The sequence below is a fragment of the Scyliorhinus torazame genome, chromosome 14 (genome assembly GCF_047496885.1).
Source record: "Scyliorhinus torazame isolate Kashiwa2021f chromosome 14, sScyTor2.1, whole genome shotgun sequence".
In the NCBI taxonomy this organism is placed as follows: Eukaryota; Metazoa; Chordata; class Chondrichthyes; order Carcharhiniformes; family Scyliorhinidae; genus Scyliorhinus; species Scyliorhinus torazame.
Window position 1 is genome coordinate 221,685,202 of NC_092720.1, and position 27,777 is coordinate 221,712,978.

General features: G+C 46.4%; 1 protein-coding gene across 1 annotated transcript; it reads right to left on the reverse strand.

Moving 5' to 3' along the window:
• Positions 1 to 475: 475 nt before the first annotated feature.
• LOC140390550 (zinc-binding protein A33-like) lies at positions 476 to 27,777 on the reverse strand. The gene is made up of 6 exons (XM_072475726.1): positions 27,315 to 27,777; positions 8,037 to 8,132; positions 4,960 to 5,193; positions 3,377 to 3,399; positions 3,168 to 3,283; positions 476 to 1,109 (listed from the first exon to the last, which is right to left on the reverse strand). The coding sequence occupies exons 1-6, from the start codon at positions 27,687 to 27,689 to the stop codon at positions 532 to 534; spliced, it is 1,422 nt and encodes a 473-aa protein (XP_072331827.1). The 5' UTR covers positions 27,690 to 27,777; the 3' UTR covers positions 476 to 531.

The window sequence follows — 27,777 nt, forward strand, 5'->3', positions numbered from 1 at the left end:
GTGGGGCCTTCCCCTCCCCCACCCAGTGACCCAGTGTGTGGGGCCTTCCCCTCCCCCACCCAGTGACCCAGTGTGTGGGGCCTTCCCCTCCCCACCCAGTGACCCAGTGTGTGGGACCTTCCCCTCCCCCACCCAGTGACCCAGTATGTGGGGCCTCCCCCTCCCAGTGATCCAGTGTGTGGGACCTTCCCCTCCCCCACCCAGAGACCCAGTGTGTGGGGCCTCCCCCACCCAGTGACCCAGTGTGTGGGACCTTCCCCTCCCCCACCCAGTGACCCAGTATGTGGGGCCTCCCCCTCCCAGTGATCCAGTGTGTGGGACCTTCCCCTCCCCCACCCAGAGGCCCAGTGTGTGGGGCCTTCCCCTCCCCCACCCAGTGACCCAGTGTGTGGGGCCTCCCCCTCCCAGTGACCCAGTGTGTGGGGCCTTCCCCTCCCCCACCCCGTGACCCAGTGTGTGGGACCTTCCCCTCCCCCACCCAGTGACCCAGTGTGTGGGGCCTCCCCCTCCCCCACCTACAGGAAACAGTCTTTATTTGGATGAAGGGATAAAACCCTCATCCTCCTGGATTGTTACTGTCCGCGGACAGATTTTCAGGGGTTCTGGGTTTTTACCACCATCAGTGTTACATGGACTGAAATAAGGATAGAGTTTCTCAGTGAATGTCCCAGTGAAAGTGTAGATATGGGACTTGTTATCTGAGTTATAAAAGGAAACCTTCCCTCCCTCATAATCCAGACAGACTCGAATCTTTCTCGGCTTCACTCTCAGATCTAAGAGTTTTGATGGTTTCTCACAAGCCGAGTATTTATTCTCCTGTCTCAGAGCCAATCTCCACAATCCGTTATCTGGATCCAGGGTGATTTTCCCCTTCCTGTTTACGGATTCCTTGGCCACACCCACAGTCCACTCAGTCTGGTTTCCCACCTCCACCTCCCAGGAATGTTTTCCTGATGTGACGCCCTCTGATCCCAGGACAACAGCATAGTGAACAAATCTCTCCGGATTGTCGGGAAGCTGCTCCCGTTTCCCGGTGTATCTCACGGTGCTCAGGTCCTCAGACAGGAGAAGGACAGGATGGGCTGTATTCGGGTCGAAGGTGACTGGAGCTGGGGACAGATGGACACGGATAAAATGTTAGCCCCTCTCACTGTAACTTTCACAGCCGGTCAGTGATTGGCAAAATCAGCCAGGAACCAGAATTAGGAATTCATCCCCCGGGGAAGAGTTTAAACAGAGCACAGGGGGAACCGGAAGTCACGGGAAACGGGGGAAGGTTTTACCCGGAGACCACACCCTGCAGTGAGGCTGAGGAAACCCCGTGACAGAGAGAGAGAGAGAGTGACAGACAGAAAAGGAGAGATGGAGAGAGTGGGGTAAAGCGAAAGAAAATGTGAGGGACAGCAAGGTAAGAGAGAGCGAGCGGGAGCAAAGGAGAGAGAGAGGGAAACAAGACACAGCGGGAGAGTGAGGTACAGAGGGAGAGCGAGTCAGTGAGCGAGGGAGGGAGAGCGAGAGAGAGGGCAAGGGGGAAAGCTAGGAGAGCGAGGGTAGAGAGTGAGGGACCGAACGAGAGAAAGATCGAGGGAGAGTGAGGAAGAGCAAAAATGAGGAAGAGAGCGAAAGGAGAGCATGAGGGAGAGTGGGATCGAGGGAGAGAGCAAGAGTGAGAGAGAGGGTGAGGAAGAGAGCGAGATAAAGGGAGCAAACACATGGGAGACTGGGGGAGAGTGCAAAAGAGAGGGAAAGAACGAGGGAGAGAGTGAGATCGAGGGTGAGAGTGAGATCAAGGAAAAGAGCAAGAGCGAGGAAGAAAGCAAGAGGGAGAGAGCGAGAGTGAGGACAGAGCATGAAGGAGCGAGGGAGAGCCACAGGGAGGGAGTGCTAGGGGAGAGGGATTGAGAGTGAAGGGGAACGAGAGCGAGTTGGAGGAATGGTGATCAAGGGAGAGCGAGAATGAGGGGAAAGTGAGAGGGAATGTGCCAAACTGAGGGAGCGAGCGAGGGCGAAGGAGAGCCAAGGGGTGGGAGTGCAAGGGGGGAGGGAGGTCGAGAGAGAGAAAGCGAGAGTGAGGAAAAGTGCGAGATGGAGTGAGAGGAAAGATCGGGCGAGAGCGAGGGAGATGGCGAGAGCGAGCGAGGGAAGGCAAGTGATGGCGAACGTGAGCAAGAGCGAGGGATTGGGAGTGCAAGGGACAGGGAGACCAAGGGAGAGGGAGTGTGAGAAGGGGGAGAGCGAGAATGAAGGAGAATGAGAACGAGGGAGAGCTAGCAGCAGGGAAAGCAAGGTGCCTGGAGAACGAGGGAGAGGGAGAACAAAGGGGAGGGAGAACAAAGGGGAGGGAGAGGGTGGAAGAATGAGGGGTCGGAAGAACGGGGCAGGGAGGGTGTGGGAGAGAGAGGGAGGGAGAGTGAGCAGGAAGGCGGGTGCGGAGGAGGGAGGGAGGGGGTGGGAGAGAGAAGGGAGGAGAGTGCGGAGGAGGGAGGGAGGGGGTGGGAGAGAGAAGGGAGGAGAGTGCGGGGGAGTGATAGCGAGGGGGACAGAGAGAGTGAGGGGTGAGAGTGAGGAGGAAGGGGGAAACCATTACAGACTCAAAATGGAAATCTCGACCTGAAAGCCTCGATTGAAGAAAGCTGTGCTAGAAACAGCCATCTGTAAAAAAGTCTCTTTCGTTTTACTTTCAGCATTATTTTTACACCCATCTTCCCCCCTCTGTGTTTGTCTGTCTTGTGTGAGTGCGTGTGTCAGTGAGAGAGTGTGTGTGAGTAGGGGGGATGGGTTAGGAATTAGTCAACCTTTTGTATTTGCTGCATATTTAACTATAGTTAGTGTCAATAATAAAATTAATTGTTTTTAAATTTACAAACCTGGTGACTGTAATTATTGGGTGGTGAAGGGCCAAAGACTTTGGGTGTTTTTCTCTGAATTATTTATTAATTTAAATTGTGTTGCTATTCTGGGTCAAGTGGGGCTGAATTGACGGCGCACTCGCCCAGGGGGTCGTAACAATAGCTGATCTGACAATTCTGTATTTTAACAGAAAACTGACTGAAGTAAAGTCTAATCTGTTACAAATACAATTCTGTATTTAATATAAAGAGACCGGTCCCTTCTACTAATAACCGAGAGAGCTGTTTAATAGCTGGGGTCAGGAAGCTCACACCCACCTGTATTAATCACCGTCAGCATCTTTTTCCACACTCTGTACTGCAGTGAGCCAATGTACTTCCCCACATTTATTAACGGGTAAACCTTCTGTGGCTCTGGGAGAGTTCGCTTCAGTCTGAAACAGGAGATAAAGGTCAGTGTTGGATCATTCCAGGCTGGGCGAGAAATAGGTTAGAAATTAAAATCAAATCAAGGGGGTGAATTTTACCTTTCCTGTAAATCCAGAAATTTCTGTGGAACAAGAACAATTATTACTGTTTGTGTTTGGAGAACATTTTATCACAAAAAGTAAAGTTACAGACTGGATTCCACAGGAAAGTACATTTTAAATAGAGAAAGTTATTGGCCTGCCTCTTGCCCTCCTCACTGGACTGTGGGTTACTCCACAATATTACAAATGACTCGATCTTACTGCACAACACAACTCACAGAGTTACAATCCAATTATAAAATCCTCATCAATGTCCAATTACTGGAATTAATTTATTAACACTCACTTGGTGGAACAGAACATATTGCTGAAAATATAGACACGTTCCTGATGGAAAATGACCAGATGAATGGGAATTTCATTGTCATGAAGTACAGGTTATTAAACAGACAGGGTCAATTATATACATGTTGTAAATGTTGAGCAGTCCACAGAGAGAAAAATGTCTGGTTTGTGGACAATTCTGGATTGTGGACAATTCCGGTTTGGGGACAATTCCGGTTTGTGGATAATTCCGGTTTGGGGACAATTCCGGGTTTGGGATAGCTGGGTTTGGGGGGCTGTACCTGTCCAATAGAAATCACCTAGAAACTGGGGTAAATCTGCAATGTTAGTTTAACCTTCAGTCTTGGGACTCATCACACTTGTGTTTGAATCTTTGTCTGCAGTGATACGGCAGACAGAGTGTCAGACCACTCTGTGTAAGCTGAAGCAGACAGAATGAATTCGAATGTCAGCTCCACTTGCTGTGAGTCACACTGAGCTCAATGAGCAACCAGCTGAGTGGGAACTCCATTGTCAGAAGCAGCGGCTTTCCGCTGAGGTCTTAAACCCAGCTCTCTTCTGTCTGCTCAGGTGAAGGTAAAAGATCCCAAGAATATATTCCAAGAAGAGCACAGGAGTTCTCTCAGTGTCCTGGTCAACATTTATCCCTCACCCAACACTGTTCAAATAGATACATCAGCATCTCAATACACAGCAGAGAATTCACTAAAGTAAATACTCAGGGGTTCACTGAACTTCCTGGGAAATGCTGAAAATCAAATTGATCTTAATTTAAATGTTTTCAGTGTGGAGACTCTCCCCTCTCACTCTCTGAACATTGAACTATTTAACTGCTGGGAGGAAGCTTGGCCTATCTGTGTATCTGACACTGGAGGGCTCTCTCCTGGACAGAATCATTCCAGTTCTAGCCGGGGAGGAGCCAAGCATTGGAAACATGGTCCTGCCTGGCTGGATCCTGGACTGTAGTTCCCAGTCTCAGACCAACAACTGGAAATGTCCACTCGGGGGAGAATGGTCTGACCATTCGGAGGGTTCCTCACTCTGGATGAAGCTGATTTTCTTCATTGTTTAATTTGATGACACTATCCCTCTATAATATTACAGTAAACAAGCTCCAGATTTAGTCATTTCCGTGTTAAAGAGCCGTCAGTGATCCTGGGTGTGAGACAGAGGAAATCAAATGTGACAGGTGATTGGGGTTGTTTTGGTCGGTGAGTTTTATATTCTAGATTTTGATGACACAACCTGCTCATTCTTCAAGACGGTGAAGGAGAGAAAAATAAATAAACAGTTACCGTTAAAAACTTGATGTTGTCCTGTTCCCTCAGCTCTTGTTCAATCTCCTGAACAGTGACTGAAAGCGATGAGATTTCCTCCGTTATCTTCTCAATCCTCTCCTTCATCTCCTGACTCTTTTTCTCTTTCTCCAGTTTCAGATCTTCCAACTCAATCCTCTCTTCCTCACGGAGAAACTGGTGAAGCTTTTCAAATTGGGCTTTAATCTGTTTCTCTGTCTTTACACTTTGGTCCTTTGGGAAATATCAGTGAGATTGAAAATTAATGAGGATTTTTAAAAGGTTGTTCAGCCTGAACAGTTCTGTTCAGATCAGAATATTCCAGAAAAAAACATTCCCAATCTAGTTAGTTCCCAAACTGGATAATTTATTAAGATGAAGACATGACTTTGATACAGAAAACTATTCCCTCATGCAGTGAAATCTAGTTAATTGATTAGATATAATAGATAATCGATTCGCAGATGATAATTTATTCAGGAGAGGGAGTTCGAACTGAGGATCGAGTTACTGATTTCTCTATTTGGTTTACTGGTGATTATCTTGGATTTGAAACCCCAGGTTTTGGACTCTCTGTCCAGTAGAAACATTCTCTGTATCTACACTATCAAACCCTGAAATAATTATAAAGAACTCAGCTGACCTCACAGCTTCTCTATTCCACAGTCAGTTTAAGCTTTCCTGATAGGTTTAACCTCTTAGTTAAGACCATAAGAAATAGGAACAGGGGAATAGGCCATTCGGCCCCTCGAGTCTGCTCCGCCATTCAATAGGATCGTGGCTGATCCGACATTTTTCATGTCCACGTTCCTGCCCTTTCCCGGTATCCCTGATCAGCAATCTATCTGCCTCAGCCTTAAATATGCACAAGGACTCTGCCCCCACAGCTCTCTGTGGTAAGGCGTTCCAAAGACCCACAACCCTCTGAGAGAAGGAATTCCTCCTCATCTCAGTCTGAAATTGGCTCCCCTTTATTCTGAAACTGTGCTCTCTGGTCCTAGACTCTCCCATGAGGGAAACGTCCTCTCAGCATTTACCCTGTCAGCCCCTTAACAATCCAATATGTTTCAATGAGATCATCTCTCATTCTTCTGAATTCCAATGAGTAGAGTCCCAATTTGTTTCACCTTTTCTCATTAGACAATCCCTCCATACCGGGGAATCATCCTGGTGAACCTTCACTGAACCGCCTCTTGTTAGTGGGAGAGGATCTCAAATAAATCACTCAATGCCCATGGCTCCTCCCAATCCTCGCATCAAACTGTTTATTTCGCCGGCGGGGAGATGACGTCTGTTAAAGTCCCAGACCACCTCTCCGCCGAACAAAGGAAAACATCCATTCTTATACATTTTCAACACAGCTACACAGCTCATTTCGGCTGGACCTTGTCCAATAATATTGGTTGTAGATTACATACATTAGCTCTATATACAATTAAATTTGACATGACGTAAAGTGGGTTGGCCCCTTACCAGCCCCTGACTTCATGAAGAAGCCACTCATACTAACTGTTAAAGTTAATTTCCCTGTCTGCATCTGGACACCTTGGGCTGGCGAGGATACATAATGCTCTTTGTCCTGCGGAGCTGTTATCACTCGCTGGTGAAGTACTCCCATTTTTCCCATGTCTGTTTCAATCATTCTTGTCTCCCTGACTAACTCTGCTGTCTGGAATTGAATGATGTTACTTATACCAGTTTGCAACTGAACCCAGGCGAATGGTTGTTCTGGAATGTGGGTAGTTCAGCTAAAAGCCATTTTGTGTCTTTAGTATTGTTAGCTCAGCTTACCGCCATTTTGTGTCCTTTTTGATATTGGTAATTTTTAGTTTACAAAATCACATGCATTGTTTAGACACTATCTATTGCTACAAATTGCCTCTTATACACGCATCTGAGCCAATGGGTACCTTTTGTCTAAAAACCTTCTTTCTAAATCTGACTTCAACAGCCTCCATTGAAATAATATATTTCCTTAAATAAGGGACCAAAACTGCTCCCAGTGCTCCAGATGTGTTCTCACCAATACCTTATACAGTTGCAGCAAGACTTCCCGACTCTTATACTCCAACCCCCTTGGAATGCGGGCCAACATTCCATTCCCCTTCCTGATTACCTGCTGTACCTGTCTGCGAGCTTTCTGTGTTTCGTGTACAAGATCCCCAAGTCCCTCTGTGTCACAGCTTTCTGCAGCTTTTCTCCATTTAAATAATACTCTGCTCTTTTGTTCTCCTTTCCAAAATGAACAACTTCACATTTTCCCACATTACACCCCGTGTGCCAACTATTTTCCCACATACTTAACCGATCAAAATCTCTTTGCAAATGGCCTGTGTCCCTCTCGCCATTTGCCTTTCCATCTATTTTGTTTTTTTTTGCAAATTTGGCTACAAGACATTCCCTTCCTCCCTCGGTGTCATTAATACATGTTGTAAACAATTGCGGTCCCAGAACTGATCCATGTGGAGCCCCACTGGTTACAAACTGAAAAAGAATCCCTCATCCCATTCGCTGTTTCCTTCCTTCACCCCCAATCCACCCTCCCCATTTCTCTCCTTCACTGACAATCCCCTCCTCCTCCCATTTCCCTCATTCCCCCCCCCCTTGTCCACCCTCCAAGGATCTGTGAAACATCACCTCAGGGTGATGGGCCTGTGTCGGCACTGACAGCGAGCGGGTCACGATACAAGGCAGGAGAGTGATGATCCCTCGCTGTGAGGTTAGCTCTGGTGCTCCTCAGTTTATGCAAAAGTCTGATTCTGTCTGTCTGCTGACAGGACCCTCACACTCATCCTCTGAACAGGGTCTGCATCGGGGGCTTTTGATCTTGGATCACTGTGCCCGAGGGGGGCAGAGATGGTGGAAGCGGAGGGTAACAGGGGATGGGGGTGCGGGCAGCCTGCTGTAAATATTAACGTGACAGATTTACCACCTTATTCCCAATGCTTTGTGCATTCAGATAAGTTCTGGAACCATCCTTGTGATTTCTTTTACACCTACTCCACTGTCTCTTTATAATTCTTATCATCGAGACCAGAATTCTGCCAGAATACAGAACAAAATAAGATCAGAAATACCTGAATGTGAATGAATGTTTTCTCATAATCACGTTTTACAGTGTTACATTCCTCCTCCTTGTCCTGGACTGGCTTCAGTGAGGTTCGCAGTTCCTCCTGAACAAAAACATAATTTGTACATCTTTCTGAAATAGGAACCCCAAATTAAATCTCATTCTGTTATTCACAGTGTGAGGTAGATGTTCAGTTCACAGTCTGTGTAAAACTGCTGTTCAGGATACTGGCTTAGACATTGTGAAATAAACTTTGAAAAGTTTCTCAATCCTAACTATGGTTCATTATTCCTCTGAAATCTGTGACCCACAAATCATGGAAAAGCTGGTCTGACTCCATGAAAATTGTGGGAGACGAGGAGATCCCTACCCTGGAATGGAGCTGCCCAGGTTTGGAGTGCCGAGTGAGGGCTCACTACTGCAGCCACGTAAAATGGCTGCGTTCCGATTAATCTGGCCAAAACCCAGTTTGAAATGGCTAACCCGAAAGACTGCTGGGAAAAGCAGCTAAGAAGACACAAGCAGGCAGCTGCAGACAGTATTGCATATTCGGCTCTGGGAAGTTAGCCCAGATCGATACTCAGGGCTATCAACAGCCCATCAACCCAGGTATTTGCAGTTACATTCAGGACTGTTTGCAGCCCATCTATCCAGACATCTGCAGTTAAATCGGCTATCCCCGGGAACAATTGCAACATATTAGCAATTGAATTCCGGGCCAGACCTGTCGGCGCCTGCAGTGGCCGAAACAAAGACAGGTGAGCGATCACCCCCCGATCGAGGAATCGCCTCACCATTGGACACATCGACCCCAGGGATTGGGGACAAATCCAATCACTTGGGACTCAGGGTCAAGGGCCGCCCCGAGAGGCGGGAAGCCCCGGGACCCTATAAAGTGAGGGGCCAAGTTCAGATTGCTCTCTATCCCTTCTTCTCCTGCTCGAGACCTTCACAAGAACATCAACCAGAAACTGTAAGTTTGACTCCGGCGATCGCTACCCGATAAAGACTCCCAGCCACCGACCTGTATCAGCCTTTTTGAATCCCGCGGGCCAGATCCGATTGGATAAGCCTTTTGTTTCCCTGACCTGGTGGGCCCTTCCTAAAGTTAAGTATTGGCCAGTAGTGGTAGGTTTCTATATAGATAGTAGGATTATTGTGTAAGCATTACTTGTATATAATAAATGACCGTTGATTTCAATCTTACTAAGTGATGTGCTGACTTATTAATCATAACTCGAGCTTGAACCATGTGGCGGTATCAGAAAGATACCTGGCGACTCGTGAGCAAAGATGACAGAATTAGAGCTAATAAAACTAAGGCTAATAAAAGCAACATAATTGGCGACTCCGCCGGGACCCGACAAAGAAGTGGAAAACCACTCCGGGAGAACCCCAACAATTTGAATAGAATCCAATCGGAAACAAAAACAAAAAAAAACCACAAGTGTTCCAGCGGTTCTGGTTAATAATTCACAATTTGGAAGTGTGTGTATGCATGCGTAACTAACAGGGTTATAAGGTAAAACTGATAGATATTGTTGCGTCAAAACTGTCAGAAGTCTGTATTTTCGGAAATTAGCGCAAGCCGTACCCGCATCTACGACACCACCTTAGCCCTCTGTTCCAAATTTGAACGTAACGAGCAGATAAGAGAGATGGCCATGCAGGCAATGCAACGCCTCATGAACCCCGAGGAATTTGCGGTCGCAGCGACCAGCAGCAGTAGAGTGGGACAGTGTCCCATTTGGGAAGTGGAAATTCGCAAATTTCTGCAGGGCAAAGGATGGCCCGTGTGGAGCGGTTTCTGTAATAATGACGACTCAGGTCCCGGAAGTATAGGGCATACTTGGTGGGAGAACATGAGTGAAATCCATAAGAAAAGCTTAGCGAAAGCGCGCAAGCCGATGGCAATCGTGTCCTGCATGGCACAATTGCGAGGCACAGAGGAGGTCGTCAGGACGCTCCGAAAAGAAATAGAGGGCATACATCGTATGGGTAAAATCGATGTATGCGAGATGGAAAAAGAGAACCTGGAATTGAAAAGGCAGTTAGAAGCCAAGGACGAAGAGGTGGCTGACGCCAAACGGGGTCACCAGTCTTGTCTGGCGCATTTAAGCAGTTTTCAATCCCAGTATGAGAAGGCTTATCAGGACACGCAGCGTGCCATCCTGGTTAAGAAAGAGATAGAGAAGCAGGTGGAGACGCTACAGAAGCAATGTAGTGATCTCAAGGCAGCCTTGAGAGCGCTCCACGCTGCAACCACGGAACAAAGGCAGAGTACCTTAGACCATGCAAAGTGCCGAAAGCAAATTGCAGACCTGCAAGCAATGCTTTCTGTCCAAAAGGGATTCCAAGACACCTTTGGGGAAAGTTTAGACCAGGAAGACGGCCCTGATTGGGAAGAACTGCAAGAGACAGCGCAGAGATATGTTCAGGGAGCATGTGCACAGGGAAAACCCCAAAGGAGGAGAGCACCCCCACCCCCCACACAGCAGGGAATACAGGCTCTCATGAACCCTGTAACAACCCACCGCACCGCCACAGCAGACGAGGCGGAAGTCTTATATTCCACCCCCCTCACAGTGACCCAATTACGGGACGCGTGTGCTAAAATCGCACCGTTCCTTCCCGCTTCAGACCCACACCATTTCTTTGCCACCGTCAAACACCAGGCGACCATGTACGGCCTGGATGAGAAAGAGCAGGTAAAGTTCACGGTCCTCAGCTTAGACCCATCGGTCGCAGCAGCCTTTCCCGACCCACAGAATGTAGGAGGAGGCACCCTTGCAGAAATGCATACCGCGATCCTGGGTGCGATCGGGTACAACCGGGGCGACCCCGCAGACGGTCTAAATAAGTGCAGACAGAAAAAGTCTGAACACCCCACAGCGTTCGCAGGACGCTTGTGGATTCACTTTGAAGCCGTTTTCGGAAATGTAGACCGTGCCCATTTGTCCGCAGACAATATGGCCAAATGGACCCGCACCCTTATCTCCCATGTCACGGAAGCAGGACAGAATGCCTGTAGTAATTATGACCCCTCGGAGGAGGCTCATAATGAGAAGTGGATGGTCAAAAGATTGTCCCGCGTTTGGGAACAAGCGGCTCACAGTAAACCCGCAGCTAGAACCCCTGAGGAAAACCAAGCCGCCGCAGACGTGCAGGCAGTAAGAACCACTATCCACAACCCCGCCTGGGTAAACGAGGGAAAGAGCAGCCCCCAAGCAAAACCGCAAGAATGCTACAATTACGGACAGTTGTGACATTTTGCCAAAGAATGCAATGGCCCTAAAAAGCCACAGAGAGCCCAACAGACAGGCACTCTCAATAAGAAAAAAGCAGAACCCAATCATAGCGTTAGCGCCCAGTCCGATCAGACAGATTTGACCGGAACGGACTGACGGTGTACAGGCTCCCCCAGCTGGGTCTGCGATACCCTTTGGGATAGGTCAGGACGACCCATAGTCGCAGCAAAGGTTAGGGGACAGCCGATCGAGCTTCTCTGGGACACAGGAGGGTCCCGCACAACCTTAAATTCCTCCACCCTTGGTGAGGACACGTGGCCCACCACAGCCACTATCACCCTCAGCGGTTTCACAGGCCACTCACAACAGGGACATATCACAACCCCTGTACCCATCCAAATCGGCACCATTAATACAAAACACCCCGTAGTGTTAGTCGACCTGCCCCCAACAGCAGAGCACATTTTGGGGATAGACTTCATGAATTCTCACCACCTCTCTTTCGATCCAATCAACCAGTGTGTCTGGAAGATGGCAAAATCTGCTATAGCCCCCGCAACACTCAATAGAGGGGATTATATGAACACAATTAGCGCAGTAGGCGAGTTTTGGTTCAACCCCACCACACTCAGCACGGACCGACAGGTTAGGGCAGTCCTGCAAAAGAACAGGGCAGCATCCACAACCCACAAACACGACTGTGGACGGATGACCGGTTCCGTACAAATAACAGGACCGGACCCAAGACCCCAAAACCAGTACGGATTTCCCCTAGAAGCAGAGGGAGAAATCCTAAAGGTCATAGAAAGCTTATTAGAGCAGGGCGTCCTGAGATCGGTAGCCTCAACTAATAATGCCCCGATTTGGCCAGTAAGGAAACCCGACGGATCATGACGCTTGACCATTGATTATCGGGAACTCAATAAAGTCACCCCCGTAGCAGCCCCCACCGTAGCAACAAGTCCCGAGACCATGCTCAAACAGGGACTCCATGCCCGACATTTCACGGTTTTGGACGTCAGTAATGGGTTCTGGTCCATTCCATTGGCAAAGGCGTGCCAGTACAAATTTGCCTTCACCTTTAAAGCACAGCAGTACACGTGGACATGCCTGCCACAAGGCTTCCACAACTTCCCCTCCATTTTCCACCGACAGCTGGCAAATGGATGAGCGAAATTTTCTCAGCCCGAATGCCTGGTACAGTATGTGGACGACCTACTACTGCAGACAGACACGAAGGAAGAACACATTGAGCTTCTGTGCGAACTCCTGGAATTACTACATTCCATTGGCTGTAAAGTCAACCCCAAAAAGGCCCAGATATTGGAAGAAAAAGTGATATATTTGGGTACAATTATCACACACGGCAAACGCGAGATCGAGCACAAAAGAATTTACTCGATCGCTAAACTGCCCCTTCCCCAACACGTTTCCGCCCTCCGGTCGTTTTTAGGACTGGTTGGCTACTGCCGAAACCACATTGACGGTTTCGCCAGCAAGGCCCCGCCCCTCTCAGACCTCCTAAAGAAAGGAACCCCCTGGGAATGGCTTCCGCAGCATACGGATGCTGTGGAATCACTAAAACAGGCGCTCATAGCCGCCCCCGCACTGCAAGTTCCCGACCCGCTTTCCCCTTACGCCGTAGAGGTAGCGACCACAGACCGCACCCTTTCAGCCGTGCTCCTGCAGGAACGGCACGACCAGCTAAGACCCGTAGCTTATGCCTCCCGAATTTTAGATGCTGTGGAGCAGGGATTCTCAGCCTGTGAGAGACACCTGCTCGCAGTTTTCTGGGCAGTCCAGTACTTCTCATACATTACCGGACTGAACCCCATCACCATTTTGACCGAGCACACCCCCACCCAACTTTTACTAGACTTAAAGACGGTACCGTCAGCCAAATCCGCGCTGCTAGGTGGACCCTTCTCTTACAAGGACGGGACATCACAGTAAAACGGACAAAGACTCACACATACTTAGCGGACAATCTACAATACCCCGGAACCCCCCATGAGTGTGAAATCATCTCGCCCCACCATAATACAGGCCCCTTTGTAGCTAAAACACCCCCCAGAAAACTAGCCACTCCTTCTCAGAACCCCCCTCACCCGGACACGTGTGATCCCATTAGGATTTATGTGGATGGATCATCCACAATCCTGGATGGGCAACGCATAACAGGTTGTGGGATTTATGTGGAGGATTTATGCGCCCACGAGGAAATCGCATTAAAATTACCCGGACACTTAGGCACGCAGGCAGCAGAGCTTGCGGCCATTGCTTACATTGTAGAGCACCCAGATTCCTTCCCCAGCCCAGCAGACATATATTCAGACAGTCTATACGTGTGCAACAGCCTCACTGAATTTCTGCCCCTCTGGGAAACAAGAGGATTTGTGAAAGGGAAGTTTCCAGCCTCATACGAGAGGTACAGAAATACAATAACCACACATGACGGTGTGGTGCTAAAGGACACCCTTTATGTAGTTCCTGAGCAGGATAGGAATCAAATAATCTGTTCATTCCATGATGGTCATGGACACCAGGGAATCGAACCCACCGCAGCCCACCTCAAACAGCTTTGTTGGTGGCATAATCTCAAAGAGGATGTTTCCCATTTCATTGAGAATTGCCTCATCTGTGCACAGAACAACCCAGATAGATATGCCAAAAAGGCACATCTCAGCCACACCCGACCCGTTAACGGCCCCTGGACTAACCTCCAGATCGATTTTATAGGTCCATTGCCCCCTTGCAGGAATGGCTATAAATATGTTCTGGTGGTCATAGACACTTTTACAAAGTGGGTGGAAGCATTTCCAGCCCGCACCAACACTGCGAAAACCACCGCCAAAATCCTAACCCACCACATCTTCACAAGATGGGGACTCCCCCGCAGTATTGAATCGGACCAAGGTTCTCACTTTACGGGACGTGTCATGCAGAATGTCCTCACGATATTTGGCATAACCCAAAAATTTCACATTGCGTACCACCCTCAGTCGAGTGGTATAGTGGAGCGCATGAATCGGACCCTAAAAACCACCCTTAGGAAAATGGTCCAGCAGAATAACACCACTTGGGATTCGGTCCTCCCCTTTGCGCTGATGTTTTTACGTAACACTATTTCCACCTCCACAGGTTACACCCCACACACCCTCATGACCGGACGCCCCATGAAAGGGACAGAGTACTTGTTGGGTTTAGATCTGACCAGCCCTGAAGTTACGGCCCTCACCCACGAGAAAGCCGTTGAACAATTACTCGCAAATATAAAAACGGCTCAGGTAGCAGCCGCTGTTAAACTGGGCACTAAAAGAAAACAGAGCAAGGCCCGTTTTGATAAGGCAGTACATGCAACGGAGTATAATATAGGACAAGAAGTGATGTTGTCTGTGTATAACCCCAGCACATTTCTGTCTCCGAAATACTCGGGTCCGTACTCCATTACGGATAAAGTAAGCCCATCGGTATACAAAATCAAATACCAAAATGGTAAGACTGCGTGGTTTCATATAAACCAGCTAAAAGCTTATGGAGCAGTCAAACCACGCCCACCACGTCATGCTTGACGCAGCAGACCAAACCCCGCCCACAGCCAACGTAACCACACCAACCCCTTCCACGTCCAGTCCAGACATGGACTCGCCCCCCGACTCCACCCACAAACTTTACACTCCGCCCCGGAACGCCCACAGACTGCAGCAACAGAGACAGCGACTGTGACTCGGACGACAGCCACAGCACGCCTCCCTACTATCCTGGCCCCACACCCAGCGACTCCGACTTCGACTGCAGTGATCCCTTCCTCATCACTTTCTTAAACAACCCACACCACCGACCACCGAACCACACGGACGACCCCGACTTTGTTCCCACCCAACTCGACCCAACTCATTGGCACCGCGACAACTCCTGCAGACTCGTCCGCAACGACGAGAGCGACCCCAACTCACACCACGCAGCCCTTTCCGCCCTAATTCACTCCAGAGTTTGGCACCCGGGAGAAGGTGACGACCTCGGGTCTGACTCCCAAGCCACCAACTCCTTTGCGACCCTGTTCGCAACAGAGAACTTAGGTGTCCACATGATGATTCAAAGGAGACACTTGGTGAAAAGTGTTGTCCTTCCTGATGGAGCCTGCAGGATGTTTTCCGTTGTTTGTATGTTTGTTTAATGTTGTTCGTCCGACATGAGAAATTTTCTCACACGCCCATTCTGCCAAAACCTCTGAGGACTTGCCTCAGAGACCCACCGAGACCAGACGCTTGTTCAGCGGAACTAGCTTTTCAGCTGATACTTGTTCGGGTATCAGACGCCCGATCGTAACTGCTCTTCTGATTTGACGGGAGATTCAGAACAGCAACCCCACCATGATGACTACATTTTTGCCCGTTCTTGTCGGTTGCTCAGGCAGTGGAGAAGCGGCGTGAGACCCGCCCTGCCTGGGGACCCCCCCCGTTGGTCAAAAACGCTGGGGTAGGGGACATACGGTATTGGTAGCCGTCCTACCCGGGGACTCCATCCAAATCTTACCCGTCGCGGCCCAAACACACCTCATTAGACCTTTTCCTTTCAAAAACAGGTTTATTTATTTAGGCAACCTTTGGATTGCCGCCAAATGCTATTTACATCCTAGAACATTTGGATGATAAACTTAGCACTGGTCCACCATTGGGAAGAGTGCCGTGTCCTAACATTTGTTTCGAAAAAAAATGGGGGAGAAGTCACATATTGTGACCAATTATAAGGGTTTAATTGGCCCCAAGAAGGATAGACACACTAACACACCGGATATTAAACCAAGGTAGTTACAGACACTATGCTTGTTTTACAGAACTCCAGAAGCTCCAGGACCGGAGAAAAACAGAGAACACAGAGAAAGAAAAGAAAGAGGACAACCATGAGGACTTCTTTCATCGTGCTCAACATCTTTTTGGACATTTGGTTGCGCGGGAACGCGGACCCCATTACTCCAAACCCCCCTGCCGTTAATGTTTCACTGCCCCGCAGTACCGAGGGCCCAGTCACCAGCCACGCTGCATTATCCTGGTGTGCCAAGTTCATAACTTGGTACTCCCTGTCGTACGTTATTGAGGCACTGTTAGCATTGGCCATACTCTGCTGTGCAGTACAGACTATGCGCCTCCGCAAGTGGAAAAGGAGAGCGTACCACGCTCGAACCCCGGTATATCGGATCCGATCCCCTATATTCAGTTATGACCAGACCCCAGACCCCCGCGACCTATGAAACCAGAATAATAAAACACGCACTTGCGTTTTTCCTGTCAATAAAAAGAAATGTATGATCCTGAGCTTGACTGCCAAGCCAGGAAAGAATAAATGGAATATTTTGATTGTTGTTGTATGTTTAGAGAGATAGGATTATGCAATGCTTGATGAGTGTTTTAGGTAAAATTAGAGGTTCCAAGTTTTTATTTTTTTAGATACATGCCCCTGCCTGACATAGCGCCCTCAAGAATTGTTTAGGTAAACGTTTGTGCAAAGCTAGGGTCAGAGTAGTGGCCATGTAGGAAGGGACCCCCCCCCCCCTCCCCTGGTCAGGGAACGGAAAGGACAAAATTTATGTGATCCTTCACGCTTCGCGTTAGGATCACAAGGAGGGTGTGTAGCCACCTAAAATGGCTGATTCCCTATTAATTTGGCCAAAACCCGATTTAAAATGGCTAACCGAAAAGGCTGATTGGAAAAGCAGCCAACAGGACACAAACGGACAGCTGCAGACAGAATAGAGTATTCAACTCTGGGGAAGTTGGCCCAGATCGATACTCAAGGCCATTAGCAGCACATCAACCCAGACATCTGCAGTTTAATCGGCTATCCCCGGGAACAATTGCAACATATTAGCAATTGAATGCTGGGCCAGACCTGTCGGCGCCTGCAGTGGCTGAAACAAAGACAGCTGAACGACCACCCCCCGATCGAGGAATCGCCCCGTTATTGGATATATCGAACCCAGTGATTGGGAACAAGTCCAATCACTTGGGGCTCAGGGTCAAGGGCCGCCCCGAGAGGCTGGATGCCCCGGGACCCTATAAAGTGAGGGGCCAAGTTCAGATCGCTCTCTCTCCCTTCTTCTCCTGCTCGAGACCTTCGCAAGAACATCAACCAGAAACTGTAAGTTTGACTCCAGCGATCGCTACCCGATAAAGATTCCCAGCCATTGACCTGTATCAGCCTTTTTGAATCCCGTGGGCCAGATCCGATTCGATAAGCCTTTCGTTTCCCTGACCTGGTGGGCCCTTCCTAAAGTTAAGTATTGGCCAGTAGTGGTAGGTTTCTATATAGATAGTAGGATTATTGTGTAAGCATTACTTGTAATACATAATAAATGACCGTTGATTTCAATCTTACTAAGTGGTGTGCTGACTTATTAATCATAACTTGAGCTTGAACCACGTGGCGGTATCAGAAAGATACCTGGCGACTCGTGAGCAAAGGTGACAGAATTAGAGCTAATAAAACTAAGGCTAATAAGAGCAACAGAGCCCCCGAGGGGGGAAGCGGTGATGAGGCGGTTCCTGGATAGGTTGGAGTTTCGAACGTGGAGGAGGGTCGGGTGCAGGGCCTGGAGGCCCCGATTGGGTTGCGTGAGGTGATGGATGGCATGGGGGCGATGCAGACAGGGAAGGCCCTGGGTATTGAATATGATAAAGACTGAGGTGTTCCCGATCAATACCAGAGGGCAGGAAACGAGGTTGGGGAGCTGCCGTTCGGTGGGGACGAGCTTTAGATACCTCAGTATCCAGGTGGTCCGAGCTGGCCTCAGCTGCATATACTGAATTTGGCTCGATTGGTGGAGTGGATGAAGGGGGATTTTAGGAGGTGGGATGTTTTGCCATTGTCGTTGGCAGGACGGGTGCAGACAGTTAAAATGACCCTGCTGCCTAGGTGTGTGCTCGTTTTCCATAAACTTCCCATCTTTGTCCCTAAGTCGTTTTTCAGGAAAGGTAACGGATTGATCTCAGAGTTTGTTTGGGTGGTGAAGGCCCCGCGGGTACGGCGGGATTTTCTGGATCGGGTGAGGGGGAGGGGTGACTGCCGTTTCCCAATTTAATTAATTATTATTGGGCTGCGAACATTGGGATGGTGAGGAAATGGGCTGTGGAGGAGAGGTCGGTTAGGGGACGGGTGGAGACGGCATCGTGTAGGGCGACGTGTTTGAGGGCTTTGTTGTTGGCGCCTCTGACGTTCTCGCCGGCCAGGTATTCCATTAGTCCAGTGGTGGTGTCGGCTCTGAGGGTGTGGGGGCGATGAAGGCAGCACTCGGGGTTGGAGGGCATGTCATTGTGGGCACCTATTTGTGATAACCATAGGTTTGTGCCAGCGAGACTGGATGTGAGGTTCCAGGGTGTGGTGGCAGGCGAGGATGGAATATGTCGGGGACCTGTTTATTTGGGGAAAATTTGCGGGGCTGGAGGAGTTGGAGGAATTGTTTGAGTTGCCTAAGAGTCAAGACTTAGGTTCCTGCAGGTTTGGGATTTTGTGAGGAGAGAGGTGCCGTCTTTCCCGGGGTTGCTGCCTCCGGTGCTGCAAGATAAACCTCTGTCGGGGGCTGAAATAGGGGAGGGGAAGGTTTCGGGTATTTACAAGGAACTGATGGAGTGGGAGGGTGCCTGGGTGGAGGATGGTAAATGCAAGTGAGAGGAGGAGTTGGGAGAGGAGCTGGGGGCTGGGACATGGGCTGAGTTTTGCAGAGGGTGAATGCGACCTCGTTGTCTGCAAAGTTAAGCCTCACCCAGTTTAAAGTGGTGCACAGGGCCCACATGATGGTGGCGAGGATGAGCAGGTTTTCAGAGGGGGTGGAGGATAGGTGTGGGCGGTGGGTGCAAGGGGGGGGCGTGGGCCGCGAACCATGTCCACATATTCTGGGTATGTCCAAGATTGAGGGGGCTCTGACAGGCGTTCTCGAATGTGATGCTGAGGTTCTGGGGGTGAGGGTGGCCCCGAGTCCGGAGGTGGCAATATTTGGGCTGTCAGGAGATCCGGGAGTGCAGGGGGGGGGAAGAGAGGCCGGTGTATTGGCCTTTGCCTCCCTGATAGCCCGGAGATGGATTTTGTTCTGTTGGAGGGACCCGGAGCCACCAAAGGCAGGGGTGTGGGTGAGCGACTCAAGGAAACTATAATTTAATGATCTTAACCTGTCGAACTACGCCAGGTTTGGGGGAAGCTTAGTTGATGAATCAAGTCCTGGCGCAATACGACAAGTTGTAAGATTTGTAATATTTGTAGACTGTGTTAAGTTGTTTGATTCCTTGTATTATTCGACTGTGTAAAGTTGAAGGAATTTATATCATCTCTGCTATTCGGTTATCAGTAGCACTTTGCGAATACTGGAACTCAGCAGAAATTTGCAGTATAAACTCCTCAGGTGCCAAAAAGAATTGTTTTATTTGTAGTCGCTTGATTACAATTTGAAAGTCATTTAAAAGGCAATTCGTAGACAATTCGAAGCTTTCAGAGAATTACAGACATTATCTTTCTTTGCTTAGGCAGACAGCTCGAAAGTAACTTTTTAAAGGTCAAAGTCTGGCAATGAAACATGAAGAGAGAGAGAAAGCTAATCTTCAGCTAAACTCAAACTCAAAGTCAAAAGTGGACTAACATCACTGACACAGACTGTTAGACTGACAACCCCCAAAAGACATAAACTAAAATGGAGACTAGAATCAAAGGCAAAAACTGACTAAACTAACAGAAAGACAAAACTTAAGCACAACACACCTTCAAAGACAATAAAAACACAGACAACACACGAAAAACTAAACACTAAAACAAAACTTACAAAGACAATACTCACAAAGACAACAAAACCCCAACCTAACCTAACCTAAAATGGCCGGGAGAAACTTTTTAGTTATACACTTTCATATCTGTCTTAAGTCGTCTAATTACACCCCAATATAATCCTAATTGGTTTGGGTTAGACTCAAACACATTTGATTTGATGGCAAGCCGTCCATCTTCAATGTGCAACATCAGCTTTTCTGACCCAGCTGTTATCTGCATTGTGAACAATGTTGCTGTGTATCCAGTCCCTGTCCTTGACAATTAGCACAAGACAGTGTCAAATTATCTTGCAACTGTGCTTTTTTTAATGTCACACAGTTTTTTTGAAAATATGCATTTGCTAGAACAATGGACTTCAGTAAAAGTGAATTATGCTGTATAAATGGGTATTAAAAACTGGGGCTCAACATTTATGCTTAAACAACTATCTTTTACCTATACTAGTTGTATTTGAAATACTTGGCTTCTACAGTCGGCCCTTTGATAAATCGAAAAATTGAGATATATCAGGAAAGATTAAAATACATCATTAATGCGATAGGATAGGTAAAAGCGCAAAGAATCATTGCAGTTTTAAACAATAAAATGGAATTAACATTGCAACAGGCATTTCAAAATAATTATTATAATTAATAAATTAATCAAATTTGATCACATTGGTAATTAATAATAACTTCATGTAAAATTATTATACAATAAAAGTTGAACATATGATCTAGTAATAAATGGTAAAATTATTATCAAAATTGATGTCAAGTCTTTGACATCTTCTGGATAATACACAAAAGCTTGTTGAAAGGGTTAATTTTCTTACAGAGACAAAAAGAGGCGTATAGCTTGGAATGATGCCATTCGCATCTTTAAACTTTTTTTTGTCACTCAAATGGACTGGGAGTAAAAGTTGGATTGCTGCCAAATTCCCGTTATCAAATTTCTTTGAACGATATGTTCTTTTGACTTTTAATCAAAGATTGTTGGGTTTTTTTTTAAACCAGCTTCCACATTGTTTGAAGTTTTAATTTCCAGGCTAATTTTAAACATTTATTTTAAAATATCAAATACAATAACTTATTAAATATATAACTGAACCAATCTTGTGCTGTATCTTGATTTTCTGTAGATGAATTTGCCGATTCTGTTAAAGGAAACACAGCTAACAAGATATGTTAATTTCTTTAAATTAAGAAAGCAACGTTCAGAATGACAGTTTTCTTAAGTTGACAGTTCTTGGCAACTTTTTAGCGATACATTGAGGGTTCTTTAGCTGCTTTGATGGCAGCCGTTCTCTTCTGCGTAAGTTCCCTTTTTCGTTTGGAAATTTTCTGTCCCAAGTAAACATCTTTCTGGGCAATTTGTGCTTTGTGAAAGCTAGCTTTGCGACTGTTAGTACTGAGGTGGTTCAAGACCATCCGTAAATCTTTGTCATGATCATCTTTATTGATAGAGGTTATCAGAACATCATCTTCATATTGGATAATGGTGGAAGGCCGAACAGGCAGTTGCCTGAGATGATTCTGTAAAGCCATGTGGTAAACAGTTGGGCTATTATGATACTGTTGTTGATTAACTGTAAAAGCAAACCATGGTTGTAGTTGCTTAGCCAGTGTTGCTGACCAGAAGCCAAACTGGGTGTGTCTTGTTGGTACGTGTTACATGGTTGACCATGAGGTGGAAATGTATTGTAGTGAACATTGTCTACTTCATTATCATCTCTCGAATCCATCCGTTGTTTTTGATAGCATTTTGCCATCTAGTGTCCTACTCTACCACAGGAAAGACATTGTGGTATTTTCTTACGTGATTTTAATGGAGCAAGGGTACATGTTTGTTCTAGCGCTGGTGGTGAAATTGTAGTTACTGCTGATATTCCTGCAGGTGCTGCAACAGCTGCCGCTGGAGCAGCAGGTAACATGGGCTGGATTTGAGCAATAGGCTGCATTTGAGCAGCTGCAGTGTTAAAAGTTGCCTGATTGTGCAAACCGCGATCTATCTGAATGCATCGGTCAACTATGTCTCGGTATGTGCCAACTGTGGCCCAAGCTGGTAAAACCAAATTCAAGGCAGCAGAAACTCCAGGTTTAACACCGGCTATAAAAGCCGTTTTTAATGGACTTAAAGTGCTTGCATCCCATGTGTCATTTTCCTGGTCGAGTGTCATCCCTGAATATTCCATCCAAGTACGTAAAAATCTTTCCTCAAAATCCTGAATATCTTCATTCTTTTTTTGAAAGCAAGCTGTGATCTTAGACCAATTGGTCCTCGGGGGGCGAAATTGTAATAGCCAATTCTTGATTGTTAGCCAACCAGCTTCTAAATTTTGCAAATCGTCTCCAAGGGCAACTTGTACTTCATTTCTAAGGGTTGAACTTATACGAGTACCTAGCATGATAGTCAGAATTTGTACTCCATCAAATGGGTGGAGACTGTAAATGGCTTGTAATCTGTGAATTCCATCCCATGTGGTCTTACCACCCTTTTTAGGGTGTGGAAGACCCTTGGACCATTCGTCAATTTTAGAAGGATCAATTTGTTCATGAACCCATTGGTGGTCAAATATGTTTCTAGTGATAGTTTCACCATCTTCTTCTATTTTTTTGCTTCCAACTCTAACCTGTTTGCGTTTTAAAGGGGCTAGTCGAATTGCTTTAGTATTTTGTATTGTAGGAACACTATCTTCGTCTGATTCATCCGACAGAGAAAATGATTTATTTTTAACAATTGATCTCGGCTGTGCAATTGCCGATTGTGCCACTAGGTGGGTGGCTTGGACTGCTTTCTGAGTTTGTTCAATCTTTTGTACAGAAAGCATGTTTGTCAAAGATTTACAATGTTCAGTCACGCTGGTTATATTTCTTTCTAAAACACATCTTTCTTTCACTAACTTGCAATTTTCAAGTTCAATTCGCTCAGTTTTTAATTGCAATTGTCGGTATTTTGACTCCACTTCAAAGACTTGATTTTGGAATTCTGTTATTTGAAAAGATAACTGCTGGAGTTCAGAGGTTTTGTTTTGCAAATCTGTTTTAATTTCATCATGATGCTCAAGTTTGGATTTTGCAACTCGTAAATCTGTTTTAATTTCATCATAATGCTCAAGTTTGGATTTTGCAACTTGCAAACCTGTTTTAATTTCATCAGAATGCTCAAGTTTGGATTTTGCATCTTGCAGTTCTATTTCAAGTTTGGATTTTGCATCTTGCAATTCTGTTTTAATTTCATCATAATGCTCAAGTTTGGATTTTGCAACTTGCAAATCTATTTTAATTTCATCATAATGCTCAAGTTTGGACTTTGCAGCTTGCAATTCTGTTTTAATTTCATCATAATGCTCAAGTTTGGATTTTGCAACTTGCAAACCTGTTTTAATTTCATCAGAATGCTCAAGTTTGGCTTTTGCATCTTGCAAATCTGTTTCAAGTTTGGATTTTGCATCTTGCAATTCTTCAACTGTAATTAATTGCCTTTTAGTAGACCTATACTCATCATCACTTCGTTCAGTATTTAATTGCAGCTGTTGGTATTTTGACTCCATTTTAAAAACTTGATTTTGGAATTCTGACTCCACTTTAAAAACTTGATTTTGAAATTCTGCGATTTGAGCATTTAACTGCTGGAGTTCAGAGGTTTTATTTTGCAAATCTGTTCTAATTTCATCATAATGCTCAAGTTTGGATTTTGCATCTTGCAAATCTTCAAGAACTGCACTTAGTTGGTCTTTAGTGGACTGAAGCTGATGATCACTTTTATTTTTAACAATGATCTCTTGCTGACTGTGTATCTGTCCCGTAATTACCAGGGACCATTTTACACGTTCTGCACCGTGTAATCGTGTGCATTTTCCCCATGCTCTCTTGATATTATTGAAGGACCACTGTCCTCTGGGGATATCATACTTTGATTCAATTTTCTTTGAGGTTTCACATAGGTTAAAATGTCTACGAGTGAAAGATCTACAATCCCCCAACATATCTTCAACAGAAACATCTGGTATTCCAGCACCCCCCTTGGATGTAGTGGGGAGTAATTTTCTGTCTGCTAAAGGCTCTGAATATACACTTTGATTAGGATCAGCCATAACTTTTCTTGATCGCTGACTGACGTTTTTTTATTTTAGTTACTGCAGTGACTCATCTTCCAGTCACGTCTGATAGTCTGACCGACCGACTGGCACTTGATTTATTTAACACAGTCTATAAAAAATGTTCTTTTCAAGGGTCGAAGTACTGATTGATGCGGCTTTAAGACTTTTAATGGGGGAAAAAGATATTTCTTACCCCAGTCTAGCCGTGGGTTCCGGCTGTCTTCTGGGCCTCCTCCGATTATCTCCGAAGCTTCCCGAAGGTTCCCGACCTCCTCCGATTATCTTCGAAGCTTTCCGTCGTCACCTGGGCCTCCGAAGGTCGTCCTCAGTACTCCCCCCCCGACTGCCTGACTACGCCAATTATAGGAAACTATAATTTATAGGATCTTAACCTGTCGAACTACGCCAAGTTTGGGGGAAACTTAGTTGATGAATCAAGTCCTGGCGCAATACGACAAGTTGTAAGATTTGTACTATTTGTAGACTGTGTTAAGTTGTTTGATTCCTTGTATTATTCGACTGTGTAAAGTTGAAGGAATTTATATCATCTCTGCTATTCGGTTATCAGTAGCATTTGCGAATACTGGAACTCAGCAGAAATTTGCAGTATAAACTCCTCAGGTGCCAAAAAGAATTGTTTTATTTGTAGTCGCTTGATTACAATTTGAAAGTCATTTAAAAGGCAATTCGTAGACAATTCGAAGCTTTCAGAGAATTACAGACATTATCTTTCTTTGCTTAGGCAGACAGCTCGAAAGTAACTTTTTAAAGGTCAAAGTCTGGCAATGAAACATGAAGAGAGAGAGAAAGCTAATCTTCAGCTAAACTCAAACTCAAAGTCAAAAGTGGACTAACATCACTGACACAGACTGTTAGACTGACAACCCCCAAAAGACATAAACTAAAATGGAGACTAGAATCAAAGGCAAAAACTGACTAAACTAACAGAAAGACAAAACTTAAGCACAACACACCTTCAAAGACAATAAAAACACAGACAACACACGAAAAACTAAACACTAAAACAAAACTTACAAAGACAATACTCACAAAGACAACAAAACCCCAACCTAACCTAACCTAAAATGGCCGGGAGAAACTTTTTAGTTATACACTTTCATATCTGTCTTAAGTCGTCTAATTACACCCCAATATAATCCTAATTGGTTTGGGTTAGACTCAAACACATTTGATTTGATGGCAAGCCGTCCATCTTCAATGTGCAACATCAGCTTTTCTGACCCAGCTGTTATCTGCATTGTGAACAATGTTGCTGTGTATCCAGTCCCTGTCCTTGACAATTAGCACAAGACAGTGTCAAATTATCTTGCAACTGTGCTTTTTTTAATGTCACACTGTTTTTTTGAAAATATGCATTTGCCAGAACAATGGACTTCAGTAAAAGTGAATTATGCTGTATAAATGGGTATTAAAAACTGGGGCTCAACATTTATGCTTAAACAGCTATCTTTTACCTATACTAGTTGTATTTGAAATACTTGGCTTCTACAGCGACCTTTCAGAATTCCTGCGGCTGGAGAAAGTCAGGTTCAATCTGCGGGGGTCGTGAGATGGAAACGGTTCATCGATTTCTTCAAGGAGGATTGAGTGGTCAGCGATGCTGGGGAGGGCTTTCGGGGGAGGGGTAAGGGGGGTTAAAAGGGGGGAAGGCGGGACATGGTGGGGGGTCGGTGTCGGAGTGGCTGGAGGGTTGGGGTTGTTGACTGGGTTGTGATGGTCGTTTGTTGCTCTGCGGTTGTCCTTTTGATATTTTGTATGTTTATACTTTGTTGGAAAGCCTTGAATAAAAATATTTGAAAAAAAGCCAAACGGTATTCACCGCACTCGAACAGCCCCTTACCCCAAGGCCTCAAACGGATTGGCAGAGAGAACAGTTCAGATGTTCAAGTCAGCAATGAAGAAACAATCCCACAGACCAGGACGCCTCAAGTTGTCCAACTTCCTTCTCTTGTATAACACCACCCCCGATGCCAGTCCTGGAGTCACACTGGCGGAGCTACTGATAGGTCGTCGCCTCCAGACTCGATTAGATTTTGTTTTGCCCAATTTGTCAGGGAGGGTGGATGCTGGGCCGGCCTCCCGAAACAAGCAGCAACGTTATATAAAAGGAGACGGGTCATTTAAAGTTGGCGACCTGGTCTTCGTAAGAAACTTTGCTTCAGGTTCACTGTGGTTACCCAGCGGGATTGTGGTAAAGTCTGACAGGACCGACGGGTGTGGAAGCAGATAGACCATGTCACGAGAGAGAGGCCACAACCCCAGTGGCTGAGCAGGTGGAACCAGCAGCATCGCCAGTGTCCCCACAGTGGAACCAGAACCGAGGGAACTGGGGAGTTCCACAAAGGCCCCGCCAAATACCCCTGGAGGTGCTGGAGGGGGGGGGGGGGGGGGCACCCCCGAAGGAATGGTCGAATCCTCGAGGCGAACACCTGCTGTTGACAACAAAACTGCCTCATTGGTGGAGGAGCTTGTTGGGGGCTGAGGCGGTCCATTAGGCCTAAGAAGTACCCTGACAGATTAACCCTAAGAAAGACTGCTGTGGACTCCCTCCTTTTTTGTCTTAGCCTTTTCTTGTACATATTTAACTGTACATGGCCCATGTTGTAATGATGTTGCTGAGGGACCTCAGGGGGAGGGATGTGGTAGTACGGCCTCTTTCAGGAACGATCCTCACAATCCACGTGACCAGCTCGGGGTCTATCGTGCGAGAGCGGGCGAACCCCGACCAATGGGGGAAAAGCGCGAGGCCCTGGGAACGGGGGACTGGGCAGTGTGAACCCAGGAGTCGTAGAGTAAAGTCCTATTTCAGAGACCTGTGTGCCTGTGTATAGTTAACCTTCACCTTGTTATCAATAAACCCCTTCTGGTTAAACAAGAAGCCTCCGCAGCCCTGATAAATATAAGTTGTTGATTAACTTCTATTAAAGTGGTGTTCAGACTAAAGTGAAATTCCTTCACTTTCTGTTCCTGGTTTCTGAAGCAGTGACACAAATAACAGTTCATCTAAAGACCGAGTAATTAAATAATAAACATTGAGAGACACTCAAACCCAAATCTATGAATGTTCCCTGTTCAGGATTCCGGTATCTGTTTCTGTATTTTGTTTCAAACAAGATCTCCTCACCTTAAACTCCTCAGCAGCTTCTTCCACTGGCAGGAACTCGTGGTTTTGATGATTTTTTGAACTCTGACAAACTAGACAGATGGGCTGATTGTCAGTTTTACAAAATAATTTCAGCTTCTCCTTGTGACGGCTGCATTCCTGCTGAATTTTATCACCTTTATCACTTTTTACAAATGTGCTCACAATGTTGGAGAGGGTGCGGTTTGGTCTCAGGTCTCTGGATGAATTCTCCTTTCTACAGATGGGACAGGAGGTGGTGTCAGCTTTCTCCCAGTACTGGGTTATACAGGATCGACAGAAGCTGTGATCACAGTCGAGTAAGACAGGATCTTTATACACATCATGGCAAACAGCACAGGAAAGATCATCTTCCATCTCGAAGGGCTAGTCACCTTGTTCTGTGCTCCAAGTAAAATGGTGATCAGAGTTCAGTGAAAACCTTTCAGTTTCATTTCCTGATTCC